We start from the raw sequence: 24,024 nt of genomic DNA, 5'->3' as shown, positions 1-24,024 counted from the left end.
TCAGATTTCATGATGCCTTGCACACAGTCAAGGCACCCAGTGCCAGAGGCAGCAAAACAACCCCAAAACATCATTGAACCTCCACCATATTTTACCGTAGGTACTGTGTTTTGTTCTTTGTAGGCCTCATTCCGTTTTCGGTAAACAGTAGAATGATGTGCTTTACCGAAAAGCTCTATCTTGGTCTCATCTGTCCACAAGACGTTTTCCCAGAAGGCTTTTGGCTTACTCAAGTACATTTTGGCAAACTGTAGTCTTGCTTTTTTATGTCTCTGTGTCAGCAGTGGGGTCCTCCTGGGTCTCCTGCCATAGCGTTTCATTTCATTTAAATGTCGACGGATAGTTCGCGCTGACACTGATGCTCCCTGAGCCTGCAGGACAGCTTGAATGTCTTTGGAACATGTTTGGGGCTGCTTATCCACCATCCGGACTATTCTGCGTTGCAATCTTTCATCAATTTTCCTCATCCGTCCACGACCAGGGAGATTAGCTACAGTGCCATGGGTTGCAAACTTCTTGATAATGTTGCGCACTGTGGACAAAGGCAAATCTAGTTCTCTGGAGATGGACTTGTAACCTTGAGATTGTTGATATTTTGCCACAATTTTGGTTCTCAGGTCCTCAGACAGTTCTCGTCTCCTCTTTCTGTTGTCCATGCTTAGTGTGGCACAGACAGACACACAATGCAAAGGTTAAGTGAACGTCTCTCCTTTTTATCTGCTTTCAGGTGTGATTTCTATATTGCCCACACCTGTTACTTGCCCCAGGTGAGTTTACAGGAGCATCACATGCTTGTAACATTCTTATTTATCCGCAGTTGTGAAAGGGTGCCAATACTTTTGTCCAGCCCATTTTTGGAGGTTTGTGTGACATTATGTCGAATTTGCTTTCTTTCCTCCCTTTTTTTGTTTTGTCCCAATACACACAAAGGGAATAAACATGTGTATAGCAAAACATGTGTTAATGCAATACGTTTCGTGAGAAATACATGATTTCCTGGAGAAATATCAAGGGTGCCAACAATTTCGGCCATGACTGTATGTGCATAGGTTATGGTAGAACTTGTTGTTCGGAATTGTATTTCGTTCATAATAATGATATTGAAGTTAGAGCTAAAATAGAGTCTAAATCAAAATTTGTTAAAATGCAAGGATCTTATAGGATTAATAACGAAACTAGTAACTTTGAATGTAATTTATCCGATATGGGATACTGGTTAATAGTTTTAAAGGGAATGAACCTACTATTTGGTCAGGAGATATTTCCATAGACATGTTAAATACTGGAAATATAGGAAGTTCTAAAACAGATATTTGGTATCAATTACAAAGTTATTCACACTTTCTTGATCCTGAACATTTGAATATAAATGGTAATGAAAAAGAGGACATAGTGAAAATATGGGATTTCCAAGTAACAAGAGCTTTGGTTCAAACTAAAGTCAAAGTAATTGTTACTGTGGTAGATTTGATTGTCCCAGAGATAAAAATATCTCCTCAATCATTAAGACTTGTAGAAGGAAAGGATAATCTGAATTTGATGTGTAGTATACAAATACACCTACCTCAAAATTCATTATTAACTTGGAAAAGGAATGGTGAATTTTTGGGAAGTTTTCTTCATGATAAAACTGATGTTATCCATAAAAGTATTTTTGGTAATTTGAACTGGGATAATGATAACTTTGTGTATCATCAAAACACTATATCAATTAATGATACAGGTATATATGAATGCTGCATATCAATAGAAAATTATCCAAAGAAATGTGTAAATACAAATGTAATTGTACTATCCCCTAAAAGAACACAGTGTATGGATAAGAAATTTAATCCAGCCAGTCCCTTCCAAATTAACCATTTCCAGACCAGACTTCTGTTGAGAGAAGGAAAATTTGTTATTATAGTGTGGAATTTTAACATTTCAGAATGGAAAATCTCAACAAGGTTTCCACAATGTAAAGAACATCTGGTTAACATGGAATTAGGTATTGAAAGATGGTTTGGTACTGATATTAGGAATCCTCACAGGAATAAACGTGGTATAGTTGAAGGTATTTTAGGAGGAATAGGTACTATTGGTAGTATTACAAATAGCATGGACATTAGTACATTAAAGTCTGATCTCGAGACAGCCGGTTTAGTGGGAAGCAATAGTATTAAAGTACAAAGAAACTTGAATCAAATATTGGAAAATATGGTGATTAAAACAGCCAATATTATGGGTCCATCTATATTACACTTAGAGAATATTACTCTTAATTTAATGTCAAGTGAACAGCATTCCCATATAGCCAGAGCATGTTTAGAAATTCAGATGGAATATTCCACAAATTTTAAAATAATAGCTCAAGCTTTTCAAAGTGGAATAACTCCTATAGGTATTGTACATAATTTACCAAGAGAGTATGTATATGCCATAAACCATACTGATCTGTGGGTAAATAAGTGGATTGGATGTTATCAGAACATATGCTATAGTTCTTCAATGATTCCTGTAGCAGGAAAAGAACAAATGTTGGTTCCAATCACTGTCTTGGGATTACCAGTTAGCAACACACAGTTACTATATTATCATCTGCAATATACAGATTTTGCATTTACTGATAATAATTTTGAGTTAGAACAATTAGATCTGTCTTCATGTTTACAATTTCAGTCTAAAGTGATTTGTCTACCTAATCAAGACAAAGGTATATTTCATTCTTGTTACCATAACCATACTCTATGTTCAGCAAGGATAGAAAAGGTTAAAACCACTTCTGAGTTAATCTCAATTGTAGATAAAAAGAAAGTTTGTTTTCAAGTTATGTCTGACTCAGAAAGGGTTCAATCCTTCTTCTCTTCTTGTACACATACAGAAAACTTAAGTCGAGGTTTGTTCTGTATAGAAGGAGATATTTCAGCAATAAGTGTTAATGGGATGAGAATGAATTTAACAAACATGCTTATGAAAAATATAAGTGCTCTTCCCATACAGTACAATATATCTCAAGTGGATGAATTCCCATGGAGAGATTGGGCAAATGTTATTCAAAAAGATGAAGGTTTACTGATAGCATTATCAGATGAACTTCAAAAAGCAGAAATATTATTTAAACATGAACAAGGGAGTTTAAAAGATATAGAACATGAATGGTCTGAATTTTCAGGTCATTCTTGGTGGTCAAAATTTAAACGTACTGTATCAATGTTGGGAAAAACTTCAATTGCATCTGCAGCAGGAAATATTTTATTACATCCTGTAATAATTATTTTTATTATTATCATATTATGTATTATATTTCAATTATGTTTGATGTGTAAAATGAACAGTTTCTATAAGCAAATTAGAAGTGAAATTAGGAAAGGAGATAATCTATTACAAGATATACTTCAGAGAAAAATACTTTCTGGTTATGCTGACTCAGTTACAAATAATGATACATTTGAGATTACTAAATCAAAACCTGAGTGTTTGTGATATAAATGATGTGTGCTTGTTATAAATTAATATGAATTTCAGAGGGGAATGTAATATTAATTTTTAATATCCAAACTTTAATTCGGTCTTTAGTAGTTTTTGAAATATATGCTGGCAGAATATACCCTCTTAATTGGATGTGAATGTGAGGTTTTGCATTTCAGTGGTCAGATGTGAATTATTTGTGTTTGAGCTAAAGGTAATCAGTAGAGGTTTAAAGTCATGTTGTTTTTTAAAATACTCATGTAATGTATACCATATTGTGAATTCTTATAATGAGTCTGAGAGTTTAAATTGTAGTCATAAATCATGGATTTAGACAGTTGTATGTAACATAAGAACTTCAGAAACCTTTTTCATAGTCTGCATGTCAATCATGATAATGACTTGGTGGTTTGAATGGGAACACATGTTTCTATTCAAACTGGGAGTGATTTTGGGAGTAGTTTAGAAGCCCGCGAATTTGAAACAAAGCTTAATGGGAGGACCTAATTTCTCATGCATTTTAAGTATGCAGCTTTTCAAAGAACGAGGCAGAAGCTTCTCAGATACACTACACTTCACTTCATTCACTCACACACAGAGACATTCTTTTTACACACTCTTACTCAAAGCACGTGCTTGGACAAAGAACAAAAGAATAGCACATGGTCATTTCTTAAACTAGGCCAAAAACTTCTATCTAAGCTATGCAAAGGAACTACATTATTTCCTAATATCCAAGGCAATTTATTCTTTATTTTTATTTCATTTTAAGCTACATATATCTGAATTTACTGTTTTTTATTGACTTTGTATTTTTGGTGTGTGATCAAATAAAGTCACACTGCTCATACTGAACTGGCTTCCATAAGGATTTCTTCCCACAACCATCTACAAGAACCTAGAAATATTAATAGAGTTTTTTCATAACTCTGGAAATCTAACAGGGACTGAACCTTAGTGACTCTGGTTCTCACAAGTCCTTGCAGATGATCAAACACAAAATACCGTACAATGACAATGGTGGACTGAACCTTAGTGACTGGTTCTCACAAGTCCTTGCAGATGATCAAACACAAAATACCGTACAATGACAATGGTGGGACTGAACCTTAGTGACTCTGGTTCTCACAGGACCTCGCAGATGATCAAACACAAGATACCGTACAATGACAATGGTGGACTAAACCTTAGTGACTCCGGTTCTCACAAGTCCTTGCAGATGTGTGTTATCTAAACAAGCACCATTGTCTATGGAAAGCCAGGAGATATCTGGATTAAAGTCAATTGTAGGTCTCCAGGAAACTCAATTATAGTGAGTCAAACTTCTCACTAATCTCCATCTGGATGTGTTCTCTAACGATCACACAATAGTTCTAGTACCTAGAGGCTTCCTATGTCGTCTCTCCTGGAACTTTGCACTCGGCTCAAAAGAAAGACTTGCTTCATTTAATTACAAAAAAAATTACAAAAATAAGTGTGGCATATATCTAAACTGAAATATTATCCCAGGTATATACCCACACACCAAGATCCAGTTACCGAAGTTGGGTCCTGCATATCACTCAACTGAAGATCATGAAGTCATAGAATTTAAGTTTTTGGAAAATGACAAAAAATTAAAATTGTCATTTAAATGATTTATTGCTCACACAAGCCATGGGTATACGTGGAATTACACCCCAAAATACATTCTGCTACTTCTCCCGAGTATGGGGGTACCACATGTGAGAGACATTTTGGCAGTCTAGCCAAGTACAGGACCCCAAAATCCAATAAGCACCTTCAGGCTTTTAAAGGGCTTTATTTCCTCATTACACTTCCAGACTACCTATCACAGTTTCGGAGGCCCTGAAATGCCAGGATATCACCTAACCCCCCCAAATTACCCCTTTTTGGAAAGTAGACACCCCAAGGAATTTAATAAGAAGCATGGTGAGTATTTTGCAGATCTCATTTGTTGCCACAAAGTTTTATAAAATGAAGAAAAAAAACAAAAACATATTATTTCTTTTCTTTTTGAATATTTCAATACCTTGTGAAAAACATGAGATCTGAAAAATACTCACCATGCCTCTTTTTAAATTCCTTGGGGTGTCTACTTTCCAAAAAGGGTTAATTTGGGGTTGGGGGGTTTGGTGCTATCCTGGCATTTCAGGGCCTCCAAAACTGTGATAGGTAGTGAGGAAGTATAATGAGGAAGTTACGCACCTTCAGGCTTTCAAAGTGGTCATTGGATTTCAGGCTCCTGTATGTGGCTAGGCTCCCAAAAAGTCTATATATATAATTCCACATATACCCATGGCTCATGCCAGAAATATATCACTTAAATGACAACTTTGTGTAAAAAAAATATATATTTTTGTCATTTTCCAAAAAGTAGTGGAACAAAAAAAACCTTCCATGAACTCAATATATCTCTCAGCAGATAGCTTAGGGTGTCTACTTTCCGAAAAGGGGTCATTTGGGGGTGTTTGTACTATCCTGGTATTTGGGGGTGTTTGTACTATCCTGGTATTTGGGGGTGTTTGTACTGTCCTGGTATTTGGGGGTGTTTGTACTATCCTGGTATTTGGGGGTGTTTGACCTGTCCTGGTATTTGGGGGTGTTTGTACTGTCCTGGTATTTGGGGGTGTTTGTACTGTCCTGGTATTTGGGGGTGTTTGTACTATCCTGGTATTTGGGGGTGTTTGTACTATCCTGGTATTTGGGGGTGTTTGTACTGTCCTGGTATTTGGGGGTGTTTGTACTGTCCTGGTATTTGGGGGTGTTTGTACTATCCTGGTATTTTAGCACCTCAAGAAATGTGATGGGCAGTCAGAAAGTAAAGCTGTGTAAATTCCATTATCTATCCCATAGATTGTAGACTCTATAACTATCAATATACACTGATTGGGATTTTTTTACCAAAACATGGAGCAGAATACATTTTGGCCTAAATGTATAACGAACTTTGAGTTTACTATATATTTTTTATAGCCAAAAGTAAAAAATATCCTTTTTCTTCAAAAAGTTTGGCCTTTTCTTGTTTATGGTGTGAAAAATAAAAACCGCACAGGTGATCAAATACCAATGAAAGAAAGCTCTATTTGTATGAAAAAAAGGACGTAGATTTCATTTGGGTACAGCATGGCATGACTGCGCAATTGTCAGTTGAAATAGTGCAGCGCCGAACAGCAAAAACAGGAAGGGGGGTAAATCCTCAGGATGTCCAGTGGTTAAATATATTTTAAAAATATTCTTCCAAAATGTATTGAAATACTACAATTTTGGTCATATGCAATATATTTCTAAAGATATTTCAATAAATATATATATATTGTATGTTGAAATGCATTTGTATTACAAAATATAGGAAACATATTTTTAAAAATACATTTACATATATACTGTATGCCTTTGTAAATACATTTAATCTACATTTTTGGAATGCATTTACAAATATATGTAAAAATATATGTTAAAGTTACTTTTTTATATGTTAAAAAAAATCTGAAGAATACATTTTAAAAATATATATTTTTAAAGATATTTTTAATATATTTTGGAATATATAAAAAACTCATTTTAACATGCAGCATATATATACGGCCAAAATTGTGGTATTTCAAATATATGTCAAAATATTGGGAAGAATATTTTTAGAATATATTTAAACTATATCTTCCTTCCATGTGGGTATAAAGTCTTTAGCTGTTAATCTTCCCTTCATATACAGATTAATACCTGCTGGAGGGATTTCTGATTTTTTGACCAAACATCTAATCATGAAAATGTTAATTGCTGAAATGGACAATTGTTTCCCACCCTGGTCACCCAGGACACCACAGTATACTATTCTCCATTGGACCCATTACCATTTCTCTCATTACAGTCACACAGATACAGTTTGCCTTTTAAATAGAATTAGCACCAGAATAGTCCCCATAGTCTATCACTCTTCAGGAATTCCCTTTTAATATGTAAATGGACTTGTCCCCAGTCTATGCATGGATATTCAGGAATGTGTGTGTATACGTTACCTTTGCATGTACTCTTTTTATTTCTTATAAAATTTGTTCCTGTTTATTAATTTTTCTTTTTTTATTATTTATTTCCATTACTTATATAGCGTCATCAATTTACGCAGCTCTTTACATATATCTTGTACATTCACATCAGTCCCCACCCCTCAAGGGACATACAATCTCAAGTCCTTAACTTACATTCATACACTATATTAGGGCCAATTTTAGACAGGATTCAATTAACTTGCCAGCATGTCTTTGGAGTGTAGGAGGAAACCGGAGTCCCAGAGGAAACCCATGCAGGCACAGGGAGAACATGCAAACTCCAGGCAGGTGATGCTGTGGTTGGGATTTGAACCAATGATCCTAGTGCTGCCAGGCAGAAGTGCTAACCATTTAGCCACTGTGCAAATATTTTTATTAAATGCAAAAAAAAAAAATGAAAATACCATTAAAAATTGTTCCTATTTATTCATTTTTTTTTTTTTATTAAATGCAACAAAAATTAATGTGTATGTACTCTCTATTTTTTTTCAAATTCTTTATTTATAGAGACAATTCCACACTCACAGAGCAGTTCAATATTTCCAGAGTACACAGATTAGAAATGGGTAACATCCCCTATGCAGAAAAGTCATCTTGCAAAATACAGTCAAAGGTATAAACTTTAACACTGTACTCTTTATTTTTAATAAAATGTGTTCCTATTTGTTCATTTTTCTTTGTTTTTTACTGAATGCAACAAAAAATACACTGTCAGTTTTTTTTTTACATCTGTGCACCATTGTGCAGATTTCCCTTCACTTCTTGTGTCAGCCAAACAGGAAGTGAGAGAAAATTCTTCCAAATTAAGGAAGTTCCTTGGTGACCACCAGAACCAGCGTCCCCATTGGAAGATTTCTCTTCTATTACTTTTCTGGGGACAACCCAAAGTGTGGGATTTTTTTTATGTTCACAATGAAAACAGGACAAATAGAGACAGTGAATCTCCCTAATGGGGACACAGACAGTAACCGCAATTTCTATTGGGCATAGCTATCATATACACATGATTTTGTGCAGGGAGTCCGCCCTGTGGCAGTATTTCTATTATAGGGGGGACTTAAAGTGGTTAAGGAAAGCTCGGCGCTGTATTTCTATTTATTGACATTTTTGCACATTTATAGGAGTATGTTCAGGTGTGGGCAGCATTGTTTTAGTTGAATTCACTGATAAGTTGGTTTATTGATTATTGATCACCTTTTTTAGCTGCTTGTGGGAATACTTTGTATTATTTGTGCTCCTCTTCACTAGTGTACCTTTCCAGTTCCTGTGTTTATAAATATGGACACAGAATGATCTCTGATTCTGTACAGGTGATCAGCAGGTCCAGGTGATCAGCAGGTCCAGGCCAGAAATCATTGGCCTGGACCTGATAATCGGCTTGTGTTGTACTGAATGACAGCACAGTCAGGGCGGTGGGCTCACACGTGTACATGTACTGTATGTGATCTGGAACAGAGGGACTGCCCTGCCGCAGTATAAGTGTGGTGGTCGGTCCTGAACTGGGTAAAGTCAGATTGTTTGCCGATGATCTTTTGCTTACTTTGGTCCAACCCAACACCTCCCTGCCAGTCCTGTTCTCTGTACTCCATACATTTCCCTTTCCTCTGTAAAACAGAATGATAGATTCCTTGGCCCACCTCCTACCTGGATTATTTGGGCATTCATCTCCCTCGCTCGTACAACACACTCCATGAGGCCAACTACATCCCCACTTTCAGATACTTGAGAGTCCTACTTCTGTCCTGGACTCATCTTCACCTCTCCTGGATGGGGAGGATCAGTGATGGAAAAGTGGCAATTTTACCAAAACTCCTTTACTTGTTCTGTACTCTTCCCCATCCCCACCCCCATCAATCCCCATCTCCTCCTATACTCTGAAATCTTTTTAAAAATCAGGTCTTGTGATTCAACTGAGCAGACAAAGGGCCACGAATCCCAAGACATGCTATGTTTATACATAAGGAACAAGGAGGTTTGGGTGTTCCAAATGTTACTAAATATTTCTTGGTGCCCAGATTACCCCACTAACCCCCCTTTACACCACAATACATGGCTCCTTATGGGCTGACTTAGAAGCATTGCTCTGTTCTCAAACTTCTCACCATTCACTCCCATGGCGTCCTCCTAAATCCAGACCTACGTCTATCAGCCTCTTGATGGGTCACACACTCTGCACCTGAAACTCTGATAAATATTCCAGCAACTTCATATCCCCTCACTTGCCTCTCTGTCCTCTTTTGGGTGATCCTAAAACGGTTACAAACGTTACTAATCTGCGCTCCCCCCAGAACCCTCGGTACATCTTAATGCATTTGCAGCCCCCAGGCCTCACAAGTTCCCAATATAAATTGTCACACATTCCATACCCTGGACTTTGTCTGCCCTTGTACTACATAGCTGGGGGGAGATCTAGAGGAGATTGTCCAATCAGATTGTATAGGAAGGTATTATAATGAGGGAGGTGTGGTCCCAAGCGGTGAACACGCCCTGTCACACCCCCTTCTGTGATGCAACAAGGAAGTGAAGGCTTCTGGGATGTGGCCTACAGGAAGTGAATGCTAAGATATCATGGACAGGAAATGATGCAATCTGAAAATCCGTTCCAACGATCCAATAAACTGACAGACAAGTGATGGTCCTGTGGATGAGGGGAGAGGAAAGCCCATCGGGACGGCCGGGCCAGAGACGGCATCAGAGAACGCTTCTGTGTATTATGGGAGGGAAATTCTGCCCAAAAAGGGGAACTTCTCCTTCAAGTATGGACCAAACTGGTCACGTCTGGGTGAATGACGGCTCATTCAGTCAACAATTTATAGACTCAGCCAATCACAGGGCAGGACTCCATTGTTATTCTTCTCCTGCCATCAATGGGCAACCTGGTCCCACACTTCATCCATGTCTTTGGGGACCTCTGATCTCCTTATGAACTGTTCCTTCCATGATGAAGATCAGCCATGGAGTATATCTGAGGTGTATATCAGGGTGTGCTTCTTCCCCACATGAGAGCTGGGATGTCCAGCAACATTCATCTAGAAAACATTTCCCGCACTCAAGGCACTAATACACCTCCAGGGTTGTGTGGGACCCCTGATGTACAGGAAGACAGGACTTCAGTGAGGAACATTTCCCTCACTCAGGAGAAGAAAGTGGCTTCTCCTCTGTGTGAGATTTCTTATGCCTGGAAAGATTGAAGCTCCTTGAAAAACATTTCTCAAACTCATGATAGGAATACGGCTTCTCCCCCGTGTGACATCTCTGATGTTTGTAAAGACTAGACTTGTCTGAAAAACATTTCCCGCACTCAGGACAGGAATAAGGCTTCTCCCCTGTGTGAGATCTCTGATGTACATAAAGACTAGACTTCTGTGTAAAACAGTTCCCACACTCAGGACAGGAAAATGGCTTTTCACCCGTGTGAGATCTCTGATGTCTGGAAAGAACGGACTTCTCTGAAAAGCATTTCCAGCACTGAGGACAGGAATACGGCTTCTCCCCCGTGTGATATCTCTGATGGCTGTAAAGACTGGATTTATGTAAAAAACATTTCCCACACTCAGAACAGGAATATGGCTTTTCCCCCGTGTGAGATCTCTGATGTGTGTAAAGATGGGACTTCTGTGAAAAACATTTCCCGCACTCATGACAGGAATATATTTTTTCTCCTGTGTGCAGCTTTTGATGTATAACAAGATGTGATTTTGATACAAAACATTTCCCGCACTCAGCACAGGAATATGGCTTCTCACCTGTGTGAGATCTTTCATGCCTATTAAGTCTGGATTTATAACGGAATCCTTTCCCGCACTCAGTACAGGAGAAGCTCTTCCCTGTTGGAAGGCTGGCCTGGTCCCGCACAGTCTGAGGTTCCTCAGGATACGAGGAATCTGATGGTCCATCTACACTGGGTGGTGCCGGATGGACATTGGAGGGAGCCGGGTTTTCTCCTGGACTATACTGTGTGATGTCCTCATCTTCTACTTTCCAGTCTGGACACAAAGTGAGACAATCCTCGGAGGTTTTCCTCATCTCCCGGCCATGGACTAAAATACAAAGACAAAGAGGATTACTAGACAGGAGCTGATTGGTTCCCCCAAACCAGGACTCCGCCCACATCAGGCAGCTTGGTCTCTGAGGAGCTTACAATTCCACCCTCAAGGGAACTAGGAAATGGCTCCTCTGATCTCCTACCAGGTCATTTCTTTATTCATGGACCTTAGTCAGAGAGTGAGGAAACAACCAGAACTGTCTTTTATAGGAGGGACAGTGATGAGGGGATTATAGGACGAGGGTCCCCACCCCCTCTATCACTCATCGCCATCTTCCCAACACAAGAAGTACTGCACTTCCTTATTTAGTCCATGATTTAGTCATGAAGAACAGCGGGGCTGAGCCCCACCAGAGGTCAGAGAGTGAGGATGGGGGGAGAACAACCAAGATGAAGACTAGACTGATCCTGAAGACCACCATCATTGGGGGATTGACTCCTCCCTCATTATCACTTTCTGTTTAAGGGTCCAAAGTTGGAGGATGTTATCACATTATTATCACCATGTAAAAGTCTGTGCTCCAATCACATCGTCCGATATAAAATGTCTAGCTGGTAGAACAAAAGATAATCCATATTATGTGTATATATAGCAGTGGGGGGAGGGGGAGGGGGAGAGCAGAAGTCAGGACTATGGAATGTACAACATAGAGTATATAGTGCAGGGGTCAGGAGGATGTAATGTACAACATAGAGTATATAGTGCAGGGGTCAGGAGTATGTAATGTACAACATGGAGTATATAGTGCAGGGGTCAGGAGTATGTAATGTACAATATAGAGTATATAGTGCAGGGGTCAGGAGTATGTAATGTACAACATAGAGTATATAGTGCAGGGGTCAGGAGTATGTAATGTACAACATAGAGTATATAGTGCAGGGGTCAGGAGGATGTAATGTACAACATAGAGTATATAGTGCAGGGGTCAGGAGTATGTAATGTACAACATGGAGTATATAGTGCAGGGGTCAGGAGTATGTAATGTACAATATAGAGTATATAGTGCAGGGGTCAGGAGTATGTAATGTACAACATAGAGTATATAGTGCAGGGGTCAGGAGTATGTAATGTACAACATAGAGTATATAGTGCAGGGTCAGGAGTATGTAATGTACAACATAGAGTATATAGTGCAGGGTCAGGAGTATGTAATGTACAACATAGAGTATATAGTGCAGGGGTCAGGAGTATGTAATGTACAACATAGAGTATATAGTGCAGGGGTCAGGAGTATGTAATGTACAATATACAGTGTAAGGGTCAGGACTCATAATATTGGTATTCAGTAATCAGTGGAATATTAAATGTTTACTGTAGACAAGTTGCAGAGATCCCACACCGCTGCCTCCCATCTCCTGAGACTGCACTCAGTGACTTGGGTCTGAGACACTACAGACATATCCCTCCACCCGGCACAGCCAGCAGACCACAGAGCAAGGAACCCTGGGAGAAATGTTCTGTCAGAGATCTTAATAGATCTGGACATGAGGAAGGACACCCAATACACACACCCCAGGTGCCTAGGTCTAGTATCACTTATGGTGAAATGAACATTTTGCTGCCAGCTGAACCCCAGAACCTCCATAAATCCAGTCTAGATACATAAATTGTGTCTGCAGCACAGAGAAGGAAGATTATCCGAGAGAAATCCAGGAATACAGGACGGGGAACACAGCTCAGGAAAGTGACCAGGGGATTACAGGCTGATATCACCCAGTCCCCGCCCTACTCTGGACCAATCAGTGAGCAGTATGGGTGGAGGAATGGATTTAGTGTTCATGACCCACCTGTGCTGATCTCTGTAGGAGTGTCCTCCTCTATAAATGTCCCCGTTATTCCATCCTCCTCCATAGACTGCTGATCATCCCTCACATACGCCTCTTCTTCTGCTTTCACCTCAAATTCTATATCGATTGGATCTCCACTCTAAATCAAGGAAATGAGAGAAAATATCATCTGTAAAATGTAAGATTTATGATTGTGACATCACACACAAAATCCACACATTGTCTCCCTTCACAGAAGCAGATCACATGTGATATGTGGGTACATTTCCCCTAAATACCGCATGCCATCCTGAAACTGTCCATTTCCTATCCCGTGTTGCGGTATTGACCACAAACACTGAACACGCTCAGTAAATACCGCATGAACAGGCGTTACATTCACAGAAGGAAATAAAGAATGAAATGCATGCGGTCATTAATTAGTGGTGGAGACATGCGGCATTCAGGAAATGTGTACTGCTTGGTGAAGAGTGGGCGGCCGCTGGCATCCTTAACAACCAGTAAACAGCATGGTTGTTAGGGAGCGAGCGGCCGCCGCGTCCCAACCAACCGATAAATTTTAAAAAAAAATTACCGGCAACAAAATATTAAGAAAATGTTGTAAGGTCCCCCCCCCCTGGGGTCTGGTAAGGATTTTGAGGTGGACCCCTTGCCTAAATGAAAGAAACACATACCAGACCCCTATCTGAGCATGCTGCTGGCAGGTCAGGAAAGGGGGGAATGAGCAAGCGACCCCCCTCCTGAAACATACCAGGCCACATGCCCTTAACATGGAGTGGATGCTCTGGGGAAGGGGGGGGGCTTTGCTCCCCCAGAGCACCTTGTCCATGTTGATGGGGACAAGGGACTCTTCCCCACAACATAGGCTAGTGGCTGTGGGGGTTTGCAGGCAGAGGACTTAAAACATTTAGCAAGGGAGCCCTCACCCCATGTGAATGAGTATGGGGTACATGGTACCCCTAATTATTCACCCCAAAAAGTATTCTGTTAAAGACAGCAGGCAGTTTTTGACAAGTCCTTTACTAAAAAAGCAAAACTAAAGCAAAATGTCCCCCCGGTGTAGATCCATCATCAATCACGATGCTCGCTGTCACCGCTGACTCGGAAAGAAAAGCTCCGCTCCCAATGAAGACTCCCCTCTGTCTGACAGCTCTGCTGCCTCCTGCCACTAAATATACTAAGGGACGGTGCCACTCGGTGACGTCACTGACCGGGGCATGTTGTATTGGTGACGTCACTGACCAGGGCATGTTGTATTGGTGGCATCACTAACCGGGGCATGTTGTATTGGTGACGTCACTGACCGGGGCATGTTGTATTGGTGATGTCACTGACCAGGGCATGTTGTATTGGTGACATCACTGACCGGGGCATGTTGTATTGGTGACGTCACTGACCAGGGCATGTTGTATTGGTGACATCACTAACCGGGGCATGTTGTATTGGTGACGTCACTGACCGGGGCATGTTGTATTGGTGACGTCACTGACCGGGGCATGTTGTATTGGTGACGTCACTGACCGGGGCATGTTGTATTGGTGATGTCACTGACCGGGGCATGTTGTATTGGTGATGTCACTGACCGGGGCATGTTGTATTGGTGATGTCACAAGAAGGCAATGACAGTGAGTATCGTGATTGGATCATCGATGGATCTACATCAGGGAGATATTGTTCTTTATTTTTGTTTTTTCAAAAATTACTTCCAGTTTTTTCTTAAACTACTTTTTTTGGTGAATGAATAGAGGTACTATGTACTCTATACTCATTCACATTGTGGGGGGCTGGGATCTGGGGGCCTCCTTGTTAAAGGTGACTTCTAGATTCCAATAAGCCCCCCACAACCACTGCCCAGGGTTGTGGGGAAGGGACCCTTGTCCCCATCGCCATGGGGACAAGGTGCTTTTGGGAGGATAGAGCGTCCCTGCCCTGAAGCACCCACCCCATGTTGAGGGTATGTGGCCTGGTATGGTTCAGGAGGAAGGAGGACACTCACTAAGGGTCTGCTATTGATTTTGGAGGGGAACCCACGCCTTTATTTTTATTATTTTGGCATCGGGTTCCCCTCAAAATCCATACCAGACCTGTCACAGCTGTCTGCGGGGAACTTGGTGGCCGTCCGCTCCTTGTTTACTGGTTGTTGGGGACACTGGCAGCTGCCCTCTCCTTAACAACAAGCTATTTACAAGTGTTGCTATGGACACCAGTGGTAAATTACCCGCAGGCTTCACTACTAAAAAACAGAATGCAGCATCTTACTACATACTGGGATACGGGAAGATACCGCTTTGTGATTGGAGCCCATAGTCTCTACAAGTCCATGTTCTAGATTCTCCATCCCACCAACCTTGTAATAGTGAGGGATGGTGTGACCTTCCTGTGTGGAATCCCAGGAATACAGAGGACGGGGACATCTCTCTGGTGGGTTCCTGGTATTAGGTGGCTCCATCATATCCTTGTGTCCTTCTGAAAACTCCTCCATCACTCCATACTCCTCATCCTCCTCTTTATACTCTTCTTTAACATCAATATTATCATCCCCGAGGATTCCACTCTGAAAGATATAATAAAACATTCATTGTAACAAACATGCTGTGTATAAATCACAACTACCAATAATTGTCATCATCTACCTGATGATGGTGAGGGATGGTGTGACCTTCCTGTGTGGAATCCCGGGAATACAGAGGACGGGGACATCTCTCTGGTGGGTTCCCATGACTGGATCCATCTGTAGGAAACACACACACTGACTGAATCCATTGTTTCTATGTGTTTATCAGATGATGGGGGATCTAGGTGGATCCTCCGTACTGCTCTCTCCTTTACAATAAAGTCTCCTCTTACCCGGTGATGTGAGGGGCGGCTGATTGTCCATCATGACGTCCTTGTAGAGATCCTTGTGTCCTTCTAAATACTCCCACTCCTCCATGGAGAAATAGACAGTGACACCCTGACACCTTATAGGAACCTGACACACACAATGATACAGTCACCATCCAGACACATCCCTTGTCTGTTACTGGAGAATGTCCCAGAATTCCCGGCACCGCTCACCTCTCCTGTCAGCTGATGGACCATCATGGAGGTCAGTTCCAGAATCTTCTGCTCTTTCTCCCTCTCAGGTATCAGAGAATGAGATGGAGGCACCATGGTGAGGCTCCGGGTTCTGCTCCATCCTCCTGAGATTGGCTCCCCACTAGACTTCTTCTTTACAACATAATCCTACAGATCAGGAGACAAATAAAACAATATCAACCACCTGACATCATCTAAATGTGTGCAAAAATAAAATGGTCTATTGACCAGAATAGACAAGAGTGATGTCATGTGACCTCCCAGAATCCTCCTCTCCTCTCCGGTCAGGTCTGTGTTTTATTAATAGAGATAAGAGTGATGTCATGTGACCTCCCAGAATCCTCCTCTCCTCTCCGGTCAGGTCTGTGTTTTATTAATAGAGATGAGAGTGATGTCATGTGACCTCCCAGAATCCTCCTCACCTCTCCGGTCAGGTCTGTGTTTTATTAATAGAGATGAGAGTGATGTCATGTGACCTCCCAGAATCCTCCTCTCCTCTCCGGTCAGGTCTGTGTTTTATTAATAGAGATAAGAGTGATGTCATGTGACCTCCCAGAATCCTCCTCACCTCTCCGGTCAGGTCTGTGTTTTAGTACTAGAGATAAGAGTGATGTCATGTGACCTCCCAGAATCCTCCTCACCTCTCCGGTCAGGTCTGTGTTTTATTAATAGAGATAAGAGTGATGTCATGTGACCTCCCAGAATCCTCCTCACCTCTCCGGTCAGGTCTGTGTTTTATTAATAGAGATAAGAGTGATGTCATGTGACCTCCCAGAATCCTCCTCACCTCTCCGGTCAGGTCTGTGTTTTAGCACTAGAGATAAGAGTGATGTCATGTGACCTCCCAGAATCCTCCTCACCTCTCCGGTCAGCAGGTAGATGATTTCCAGGGTGAGGTTTAGTATCTTCTCAGTCATGTGACTCCGGTCCTCCTCCATCCTCATTGGTGCCATCATGTGATCTATACAGGTCTCCTTGTAGACGGATAACTTTGGGAAATGAAAGTAAGAATGATTTGGATGGTATTGGTCACACAATAATAGGATGTGGATGTGAGGGGGGAATAGGAGGGTTGCTGGACATTGAAGAACTACTCCCCCCATGGGAAGACATTTTGATTGGACTGTTTAGTGTTTACTACAATTTTGAGGTCCGGGGCCCCTTTTCCCTGTTGGGTTTGTTTGGTCTCTGAACTGGTTTGATGAGTTTTAGATCTGCAGACAAGGAATGATAAATCTGATCCTTCCTATGACTAGTTTGCTCTGAGGCAGTGCTGTGAGGTCAATGTCGGCTCATCATGCAGGGATGGTCACTTTACATCACCCGACGCCCGGGACATGTAGTTCTGGGGGCCGAGCAAGTATTGTTTTTAATCTTTATCCCTGCTGAGGGCAAGCCACAGGGCTCTCCTTTCAGGTGCCAGCCTCTGCCCCCCCGTGTGTGTGAACCTCTCCTGTACCTGCTATGCTTCCCCGGCTCTGCTTGCCCATCTGTGGGCCCGGGTCAGCGGGTGTCAGAGGGTAGAGGGGACGGAGGAGAGCGGACATGTTCACTCCCTTCTTGTCCTGACCCAGAAGTGATATTATGACAGATTTCCCGACCATCGAGGCCGGCAAAGAATGTAATGCGGTGCGATGTGCACTACATTACATCCAATGGAGTACAGGGGAGACATTGGGGGTCTTTTAGACCCTGGATGTCTCAATAAAGAGAACCTGTCATCAAAAGTCATCTCATAGAGGACTTTGTCCCCTTAAGTAAAAATGTTTTTTTAAATGCAAAGAATTAAAGTTACACCCAAGTACATAACTCCTCCCCTTAAAACATGTTGAGGCTCCCCACCCCCACATATATGCACACCCAAACGTAAGAGCACACGCTGGAGCTCCTACACGTGATAACATTGATTGTGATACACGTTACATATCGCCGGTCACACCAGAATGAGAGGATAATTCTAGGAGCAGACCTCCTCCGTACTCTATACTGATGACCTAGAAGGGGCTATAAATGTGTCACCTATAGATAATACCGGGACTAAAGGTTGTCACCATTTCAGCACACACAACTTAAGGTTTGGCATGTTGGATATCTATTTACTCGCTGCAACCTCGGCTTTTATATTTTTACACATAAATGGGTCATTTATTGCTTTTTTGTGCCCTGAAATCAGCTTAAGTGTATTTTTTTGTGAAATTTGGCATTTCCTAGACTTTGTGATAATATTTTGTGACATAAAAATTAGAACTGCCACTATTTAAGTCTCTACTTTTAGAAAACCTAAATTTTGGGGGTTTTGTGTCATCTTCAGGATAAAATGATTTTTTAAATGTGCAAGAAATGTAAAAACGGCTCTGGGAGTGAAAGGGAGAAAGGATAAGCCGGACACTCCCCTTTCCTGAGGAGCAGCCAATCGGTTCTTATTACACTGCAAGGTCTCTTCCCTCCCTACTAATCCCCGGGTGCGGTGCTGGAGACAGGCGGGGGAGGAGGAGATAAACAGAACAATGTTACACATATTAAATGTTTTAGTCGCTATAAAGCCCCATTTATTTTTTAAACCCCCAACATTCCTAAAAGAGCCTCAGATTTATATACATTTTCTGTTACAAAGGAATGTTTTCTTCCTCCTGAGCAGCAATGTAAGGGGCTCTATGCTCCATACTCCTGACCCCGGCACTCCATCATTGTGTTGGCTGCATAGTGTAATGATTGCCCATTGGCTGCCTGTGTAGTGTCATCATTGCCCTTTGTAGGCCATGTATGGTCAGGATGGTCCTTGTCTTGTCTATTTATTGTCAGTGCTGTTTGTTTAGAGGACCATATTACTAGAATTTATCTCCACAATGAGGAGAATGTTCCGGCCCCGGAAGTGGGGGAATGTTCTGCCCCTGAAGGGGTTCATCTGGGTTCCCACACTATATATGTGTGTATCATCATCTGCTGGAGATAAAAGACGTCACAGTGACTATGGAGGAAGAGGACGGACGTGACTATGGAGGAAGAGGACAGACATGACTATGGAGGAAGAGGACGAACGTGACTATGGAGGAAGAGGACGAATGTGACTATGGAGGAAGAGGACAGACATGACTATGGAGGAAGAGGACGGACGTGACTATGGAGGAAGAGGACGGATGGACGTGACTATGGAGGAAGAGGACAGACATGACTATGGAGGAAGAGGACGGACATGATGATGGAGGAAGAGGATGGATGTGACTATGGAGGAAGAGGACGGATGTGACTATGGAGGAAGAGGACGGACATGACAGGGGGTTACTGGGTGTAAATAGGAAATAACATCTTATTATCTCCTCTGCTGTCACGGCCAGTAATGTCTCCTCTCTGCTTCCTCTGGACTCACCTCTCCGAATGCCCTGTCTTTACCTGACATCACTTCCTGTCTGTACCTGACATCACTTCCTGTCTGTATTCCATAGAGAAATCCTGTCTGGAGAGAAATGAGATCACCATCTTGTGGAGTTCATAGGAACTGCAGCCCGAGAAACGTCCCCTAATAACCATTCCTGCATTGTATCTACCTTACAGGGATATCAGGGAAGATCAAAAAGAACTAAAAAAAGTAAGAAACAATAAACCTAACTCTTATGCAACCGTTTATATAATATATTTTACTACAGATAGAAAAGTCTTAAAGACACAGAACACAAGATAAAAACAAAGGTATACATAATACAACAGAGACCTCCAAAACAGATCTTTTTTGGTAAAAAAAATGCAGAAATACATCCTAAAGTATAATAATATCTATCAATCCACTCATAATGAAGATGTTAGACATAAATGACAAGGATGTAATGGTCACAGAGGAATGGTGGTGGAGATCTCTCACAGTAAGAACACTTCCTTGAATGGTTCTATAAATAAAGAATGAATCCTGGAGGGAATAAAGCTGTAAAGCAATAAATAATATATAAACTGGGCCATCCACTTCATCCATAAAGACATTGTGATTGAAGATCTTCTAGATCACATAGAAGGAGGACTCATCCATGATTTCATACATTTGTTTGGAAGGATAGAACAATCCTCAGAAGGGAACATGTAGGATGACAGGAAAGGCTCCTGACTGGTGAGATCCTCCAAACATAATGATGACATCCATGAACTGGAGCGAGCTCGTTGGGGTGATAAAGCCAATCTGGAAACACTGTGTAGACGTTCTCCAAGAACTCAGCACACTCCAGGTGTGGAGAAAGTCTCCAGGTGGGTTTAGCCTGTCATTTATCATAGGTAGAAATGTCCACACATGGACTTCCACAGGGACCCCCAGACTACATATAGAACCTGTACAGTGTCCCCTGTAATGAATTGCTTCCCACCAGGCCTATAGCAGAATGACAGCTGAGGGGGATCTCTCCCATCCTGGGTGGACATCATATGAAGTCCTCCAAGTCTAGTGGCTCTGCTGTATCTTGATATGTCACCTTCTGTGTCCACCAGATGACAGATCATTGTACCAGGCCAGCCCAGTACCATTTGATTGCTATGACCAATCACAGTGATCATATGACAGTTGTATACAATGAATGGCTTTCATTCATAGCCATCCATTGTGTACTATTGTGATGATCTCTGTGATTTGTCTCTGGCTCACTACCTCTGCTGGAAATGTATTCCAAGCATCTACTACTCTTTCAGTAAAATAATACTTTCTGAGATTAGTTGTGAACTTTCCTCCAGTTAGTTGGAGGTCATGTCCTCGTGTTCTTCATTTTGGTTTCATATTGAAAATCCTGCCCTCCTGAACCTTCTTCACTCCCTTGTTGTATTTAAAGGTTTCAGTCATGTCTCCCCTTTCCCTTCTCTCCTCCAGACTGGACATGTTACGTTCCTGAAGTCTCTCCTGATATCACTATTTGTATTCCCCGTCTCTGGACTCATCTCTTATCCATACCTTTATGTAAGTGGAATCGAGGAATCAGGACCTCCTTCTTCCTGCCAGTGACCCCTCTAGTGATATATAGATCTATATAGAGGAATTGGGACCTCCTTCCTCCTGCCGGTGACCCCTCTAGTGATATAAAGATCTATATAGAGGAATCGGGACCTCCTTCCTCCTGCCGGAGACCCCTCTAGTGATATAAAGATCTATATAGAGGAATCGGGACCTCCTTCCTCCCACCGGTGACCCCTCTAGTGATATAAAGATCCATATAAAGGAATCAGGACCTCCTTCCTCCCGCTGGTGACCCCTCTAGTGATATAAAGATCCATATAGAGGAATCAGGACCTCCTTCTGTGATGATTGTGTGCAATAGAGGCATGGATGTTGAACATGACAGCCATCTTGTTAGGTCTCCGGCATGTTCTCTCCTGTCCTCCCTCCTCCCTTTGTCCATGGAATAAGGACGTTGTTGGTGACGAAACACGTAGGGTGTGGCCTACTGGATGCCGACGTCTGAGACAGTCTCTGAATTTGAAAGGAGGTGATCCATGGTGAACGGAGTTACGTTCGTGTACAGCTGCCTAAATCTATGCTTGTAACACTGGTGTCGGTGCAGACACCTCACTTGTGAGTTTTATTCATTCATTAAAAATGTGTTCTATGTGTGAACCTTGCTGCACAATGATCTTTTTCTCTTACCTTTAAACATGGTCCCAATGGTATGGAGGTATATGAAAGAAAGATGAGTTTTATTCCTGGAAATTACCTATATCCTTGAACGGTGGCCATTTATCTGAGGAGAGTTTGTTTATTTGCTCAGCATTGCATCCAGGAACTGGACTGCTATATATTGTCCCAGAGCAAACAGTGCTTGTTGTAGTTCAATTATTTGTTCAGCATTGAGCTCTGGTGAGTGATTCCATTTTCTGGTGGTGGCTTCAACACAGTGTGGACATTATTTGAAGACTTTTTTGAATATTTAATGATTTATGAACATTTTTTTATAATTTTTTATATTTTTCACATTAATTTGTATTTATTTAGCGCATTCCTTATATTTAAATGCATAGCTACAAGCTGAACGGAGGCCAACAGGATCTCTTATCCTAAATAAAACACAGATAGATCATCTCCAGGGCTGTACACCTCTAATTAGTCTGGTTCCAGGGGGTCTGCTGGAAAATCACTTCCCTCTGCTGGATCATAAAACAATAACTCAGTCAGTCATGACCTGTTAGGCCATTAGAGCAGAGCGTGCCATAAAACGTACATTCCACAAGAGACATTTTCATACAATTCATACACTTCAGCAGGAACTGGGCACATTAATATGAAGTATATATTCGGACGGATCACTTTAATATGAGTCACACAAGACCTTACATCACTATATTAGTACCTACAAGAGAGAAGAAGCCGTCTCTTCCCTCCTGGGTGACAAGGGTGCGCTATGTTTGGTATCTTTGTGTTTGGAATATAATTCTGAATATTAATCTGCCAGTTGCTAGGATGCTGCCTGTACCTATTGAAGGTTATTGACCTTAGTATGACATTGGAAGGGATTTGGTCATAACCTTGGTTACCGCCTAACACCCCTCCCCAACCTGGATGATTGGTCATTTGTTCTCAGGAGACACCCCTTTGATATGATAGAAAAAGACTGACAGCCTGGAGAAGACAGCTCTCGTGTAACATCAATCAGGAACCATCTAGGAGACCTGAGAGCCAAGGCAATCCTTTTGTTCAGAGAATTGGACTCAAACCAAGGACATTGCAAGTATTCTGCCTTCTGAACTCCTTTCTTTTATTTCTCTGCTGTTTTATTGTTCTCTTTATATCTTTGTTACATCTTTTTTTGTAAATATTTTAATAGCACCATTTTGCTGAAACGTAGAAAGGGAAATGGGCGCTAATAGGCTGCAGGAGATCTGCTGAGACATAGAAAGGGAAATGGGAGCTAATAGGCTGAAGGAGATCCGCTGAGACGTAGAGAGGGAAATGGGTGCTAATAGGCTGCAGGAGATCCGCTGAGACATAGAGAGGGAAATGGGTGCTAATAGGCTGCAGGAGATCCGCTGAGACGTAGAGAGGGAAATGGGTGCTAATAGGCTGCAGGATATCTGCTGAGATTTAGAAAGGGAAATGGGTGCTAATAGGCTGCAGGAGATCCGCTGAGACATAGAGAGGGAAATGGGTGCTAATAGGCTGCAGGAGATCCGCTGAGATATAGAAAGGGAAATGGGTGCTAATAGGCTGCAGGAGATCCGCTGAGATATAGAGAGGGAAATGGGTGCTAATAGGCTGCAGGAGATCTGCTAAGACGTAGAAAGGGAAATGGGTGCTAATAGGCTGCAGGAGATCTGCTAAGACGTAGAAAGGGAAATGGGTGCTAATAGGCTGCAGGAGATCCGCTGAGACATATAGGGAAATGGGAGCTAATAGGCTGCAGGAGATCCTCTGAGACATAGAAAGGGAAATGTGCACTTATAGGCTGCAGGAGATCCACTGAGACATATAAAGGGAAATAGGTGCAAATAGGCTGTAGGAGATCCACTGAGACATAGAGAGGGAAACGGGTGCTAATAGGCTGCAGGAGATCTGCTGAGACATAGAGAGGGAAATGGGAGCTAATAGGCTGCCGGAGATCTGCTGAGACATAGAGAGGGAAATGGGTGCTAATAGGCTGCAGGAGATCCGCTGAGACA

At 41.7% G+C, this 24,024-nt stretch overlaps 4 protein-coding genes across 4 annotated transcripts in view; 2 read left to right on the top strand and 2 right to left on the bottom strand.

The window, feature by feature from the left end:
- LOC149450558 (uncharacterized) overlaps positions 1-24,024 on the top strand; it is a 140,329-nt gene that overhangs the window by 108,845 nt on the left and 7,460 nt on the right. The gene's annotated exons all lie outside the window — the stretch shown is intronic.
- LOC149450561 (uncharacterized) lies at positions 1,249-4,302 on the top strand. The gene has a single exon (XM_089691760.1). The coding sequence runs from the start codon at positions 1,273-1,275 to the stop codon at positions 3,460-3,462; it is 2,190 nt and encodes a 729-aa protein (XP_089547886.1). The 5' UTR covers positions 1,249-1,272; the 3' UTR covers positions 3,463-4,302.
- LOC149450560 (uncharacterized) lies at positions 7,980-16,092 on the bottom strand. The gene is made up of 3 exons (XM_089691748.1): positions 16,084-16,092; positions 13,330-13,468; positions 7,980-11,536 (listed from the first exon to the last, which is right to left on the bottom strand). The coding sequence occupies exons 1-3, from the start codon at positions 16,090-16,092 to the stop codon at positions 10,626-10,628; spliced, it is 1,059 nt and encodes a 352-aa protein (XP_089547874.1). The 3' UTR covers positions 7,980-10,625.
- On the bottom strand, positions 16,109-19,804 carry LOC149450559 (gastrula zinc finger protein XlCGF66.1-like). The gene is made up of 3 exons (XM_089691747.1): positions 19,775-19,804; positions 16,387-16,554; positions 16,109-16,300 (listed from the first exon to the last, which is right to left on the bottom strand). The coding sequence occupies exons 1-3, from the start codon at positions 19,802-19,804 to the stop codon at positions 16,109-16,111; spliced, it is 390 nt and encodes a 129-aa protein (XP_089547873.1).

This window comes from Staurois parvus, unplaced genomic scaffold (genome assembly GCF_062004578.1).
Source record: "Staurois parvus isolate SC_StPar_1 unplaced genomic scaffold, SC_StPar_1.0 ptg000571l, whole genome shotgun sequence".
NCBI classification, from domain to species: Eukaryota; Metazoa; Chordata; class Amphibia; order Anura; family Ranidae; genus Staurois; species Staurois parvus.
This window is presented reverse-complemented; position numbering and strand designations above follow the sequence as displayed.

Excerpts from the sequence above, each read along its gene's own strand:
- LOC149450560 (XM_089691748.1), bottom strand. Across the intron at positions 11,537-13,329 it reads TCCTACAGAGATCAGCACAG|TCCATGGCCGGGAGATGAGG; the intron begins GTGGGTCATGAA and ends TTTGTATTTTAG.
- LOC149450561 (XM_089691760.1), top strand. The coding sequence starts at position 1,273 with ATGTTAAATACTGGAAATATAGGAAGTTCTAAAACAGATATTTGGTAT.
- LOC149450559 (XM_089691747.1), bottom strand. The coding sequence starts at position 19,804 with ATGTCAGGTAAAGACAGGGCATTCGGAGAG. Across the intron at positions 16,555-19,774 it reads AAGACAGGGCATTCGGAGAG|GATTATGTTGTAAAGAAGAA; the intron begins GTGAGTCCAGAG and ends CCTGATCTGTAG. Across the intron at positions 16,301-16,386 it reads TCCATCAGCTGACAGGAGAG|GTTCCTATAAGGTGTCAGGG; the intron begins GTGAGCGGTGCC and ends TGTGTGTGTCAG.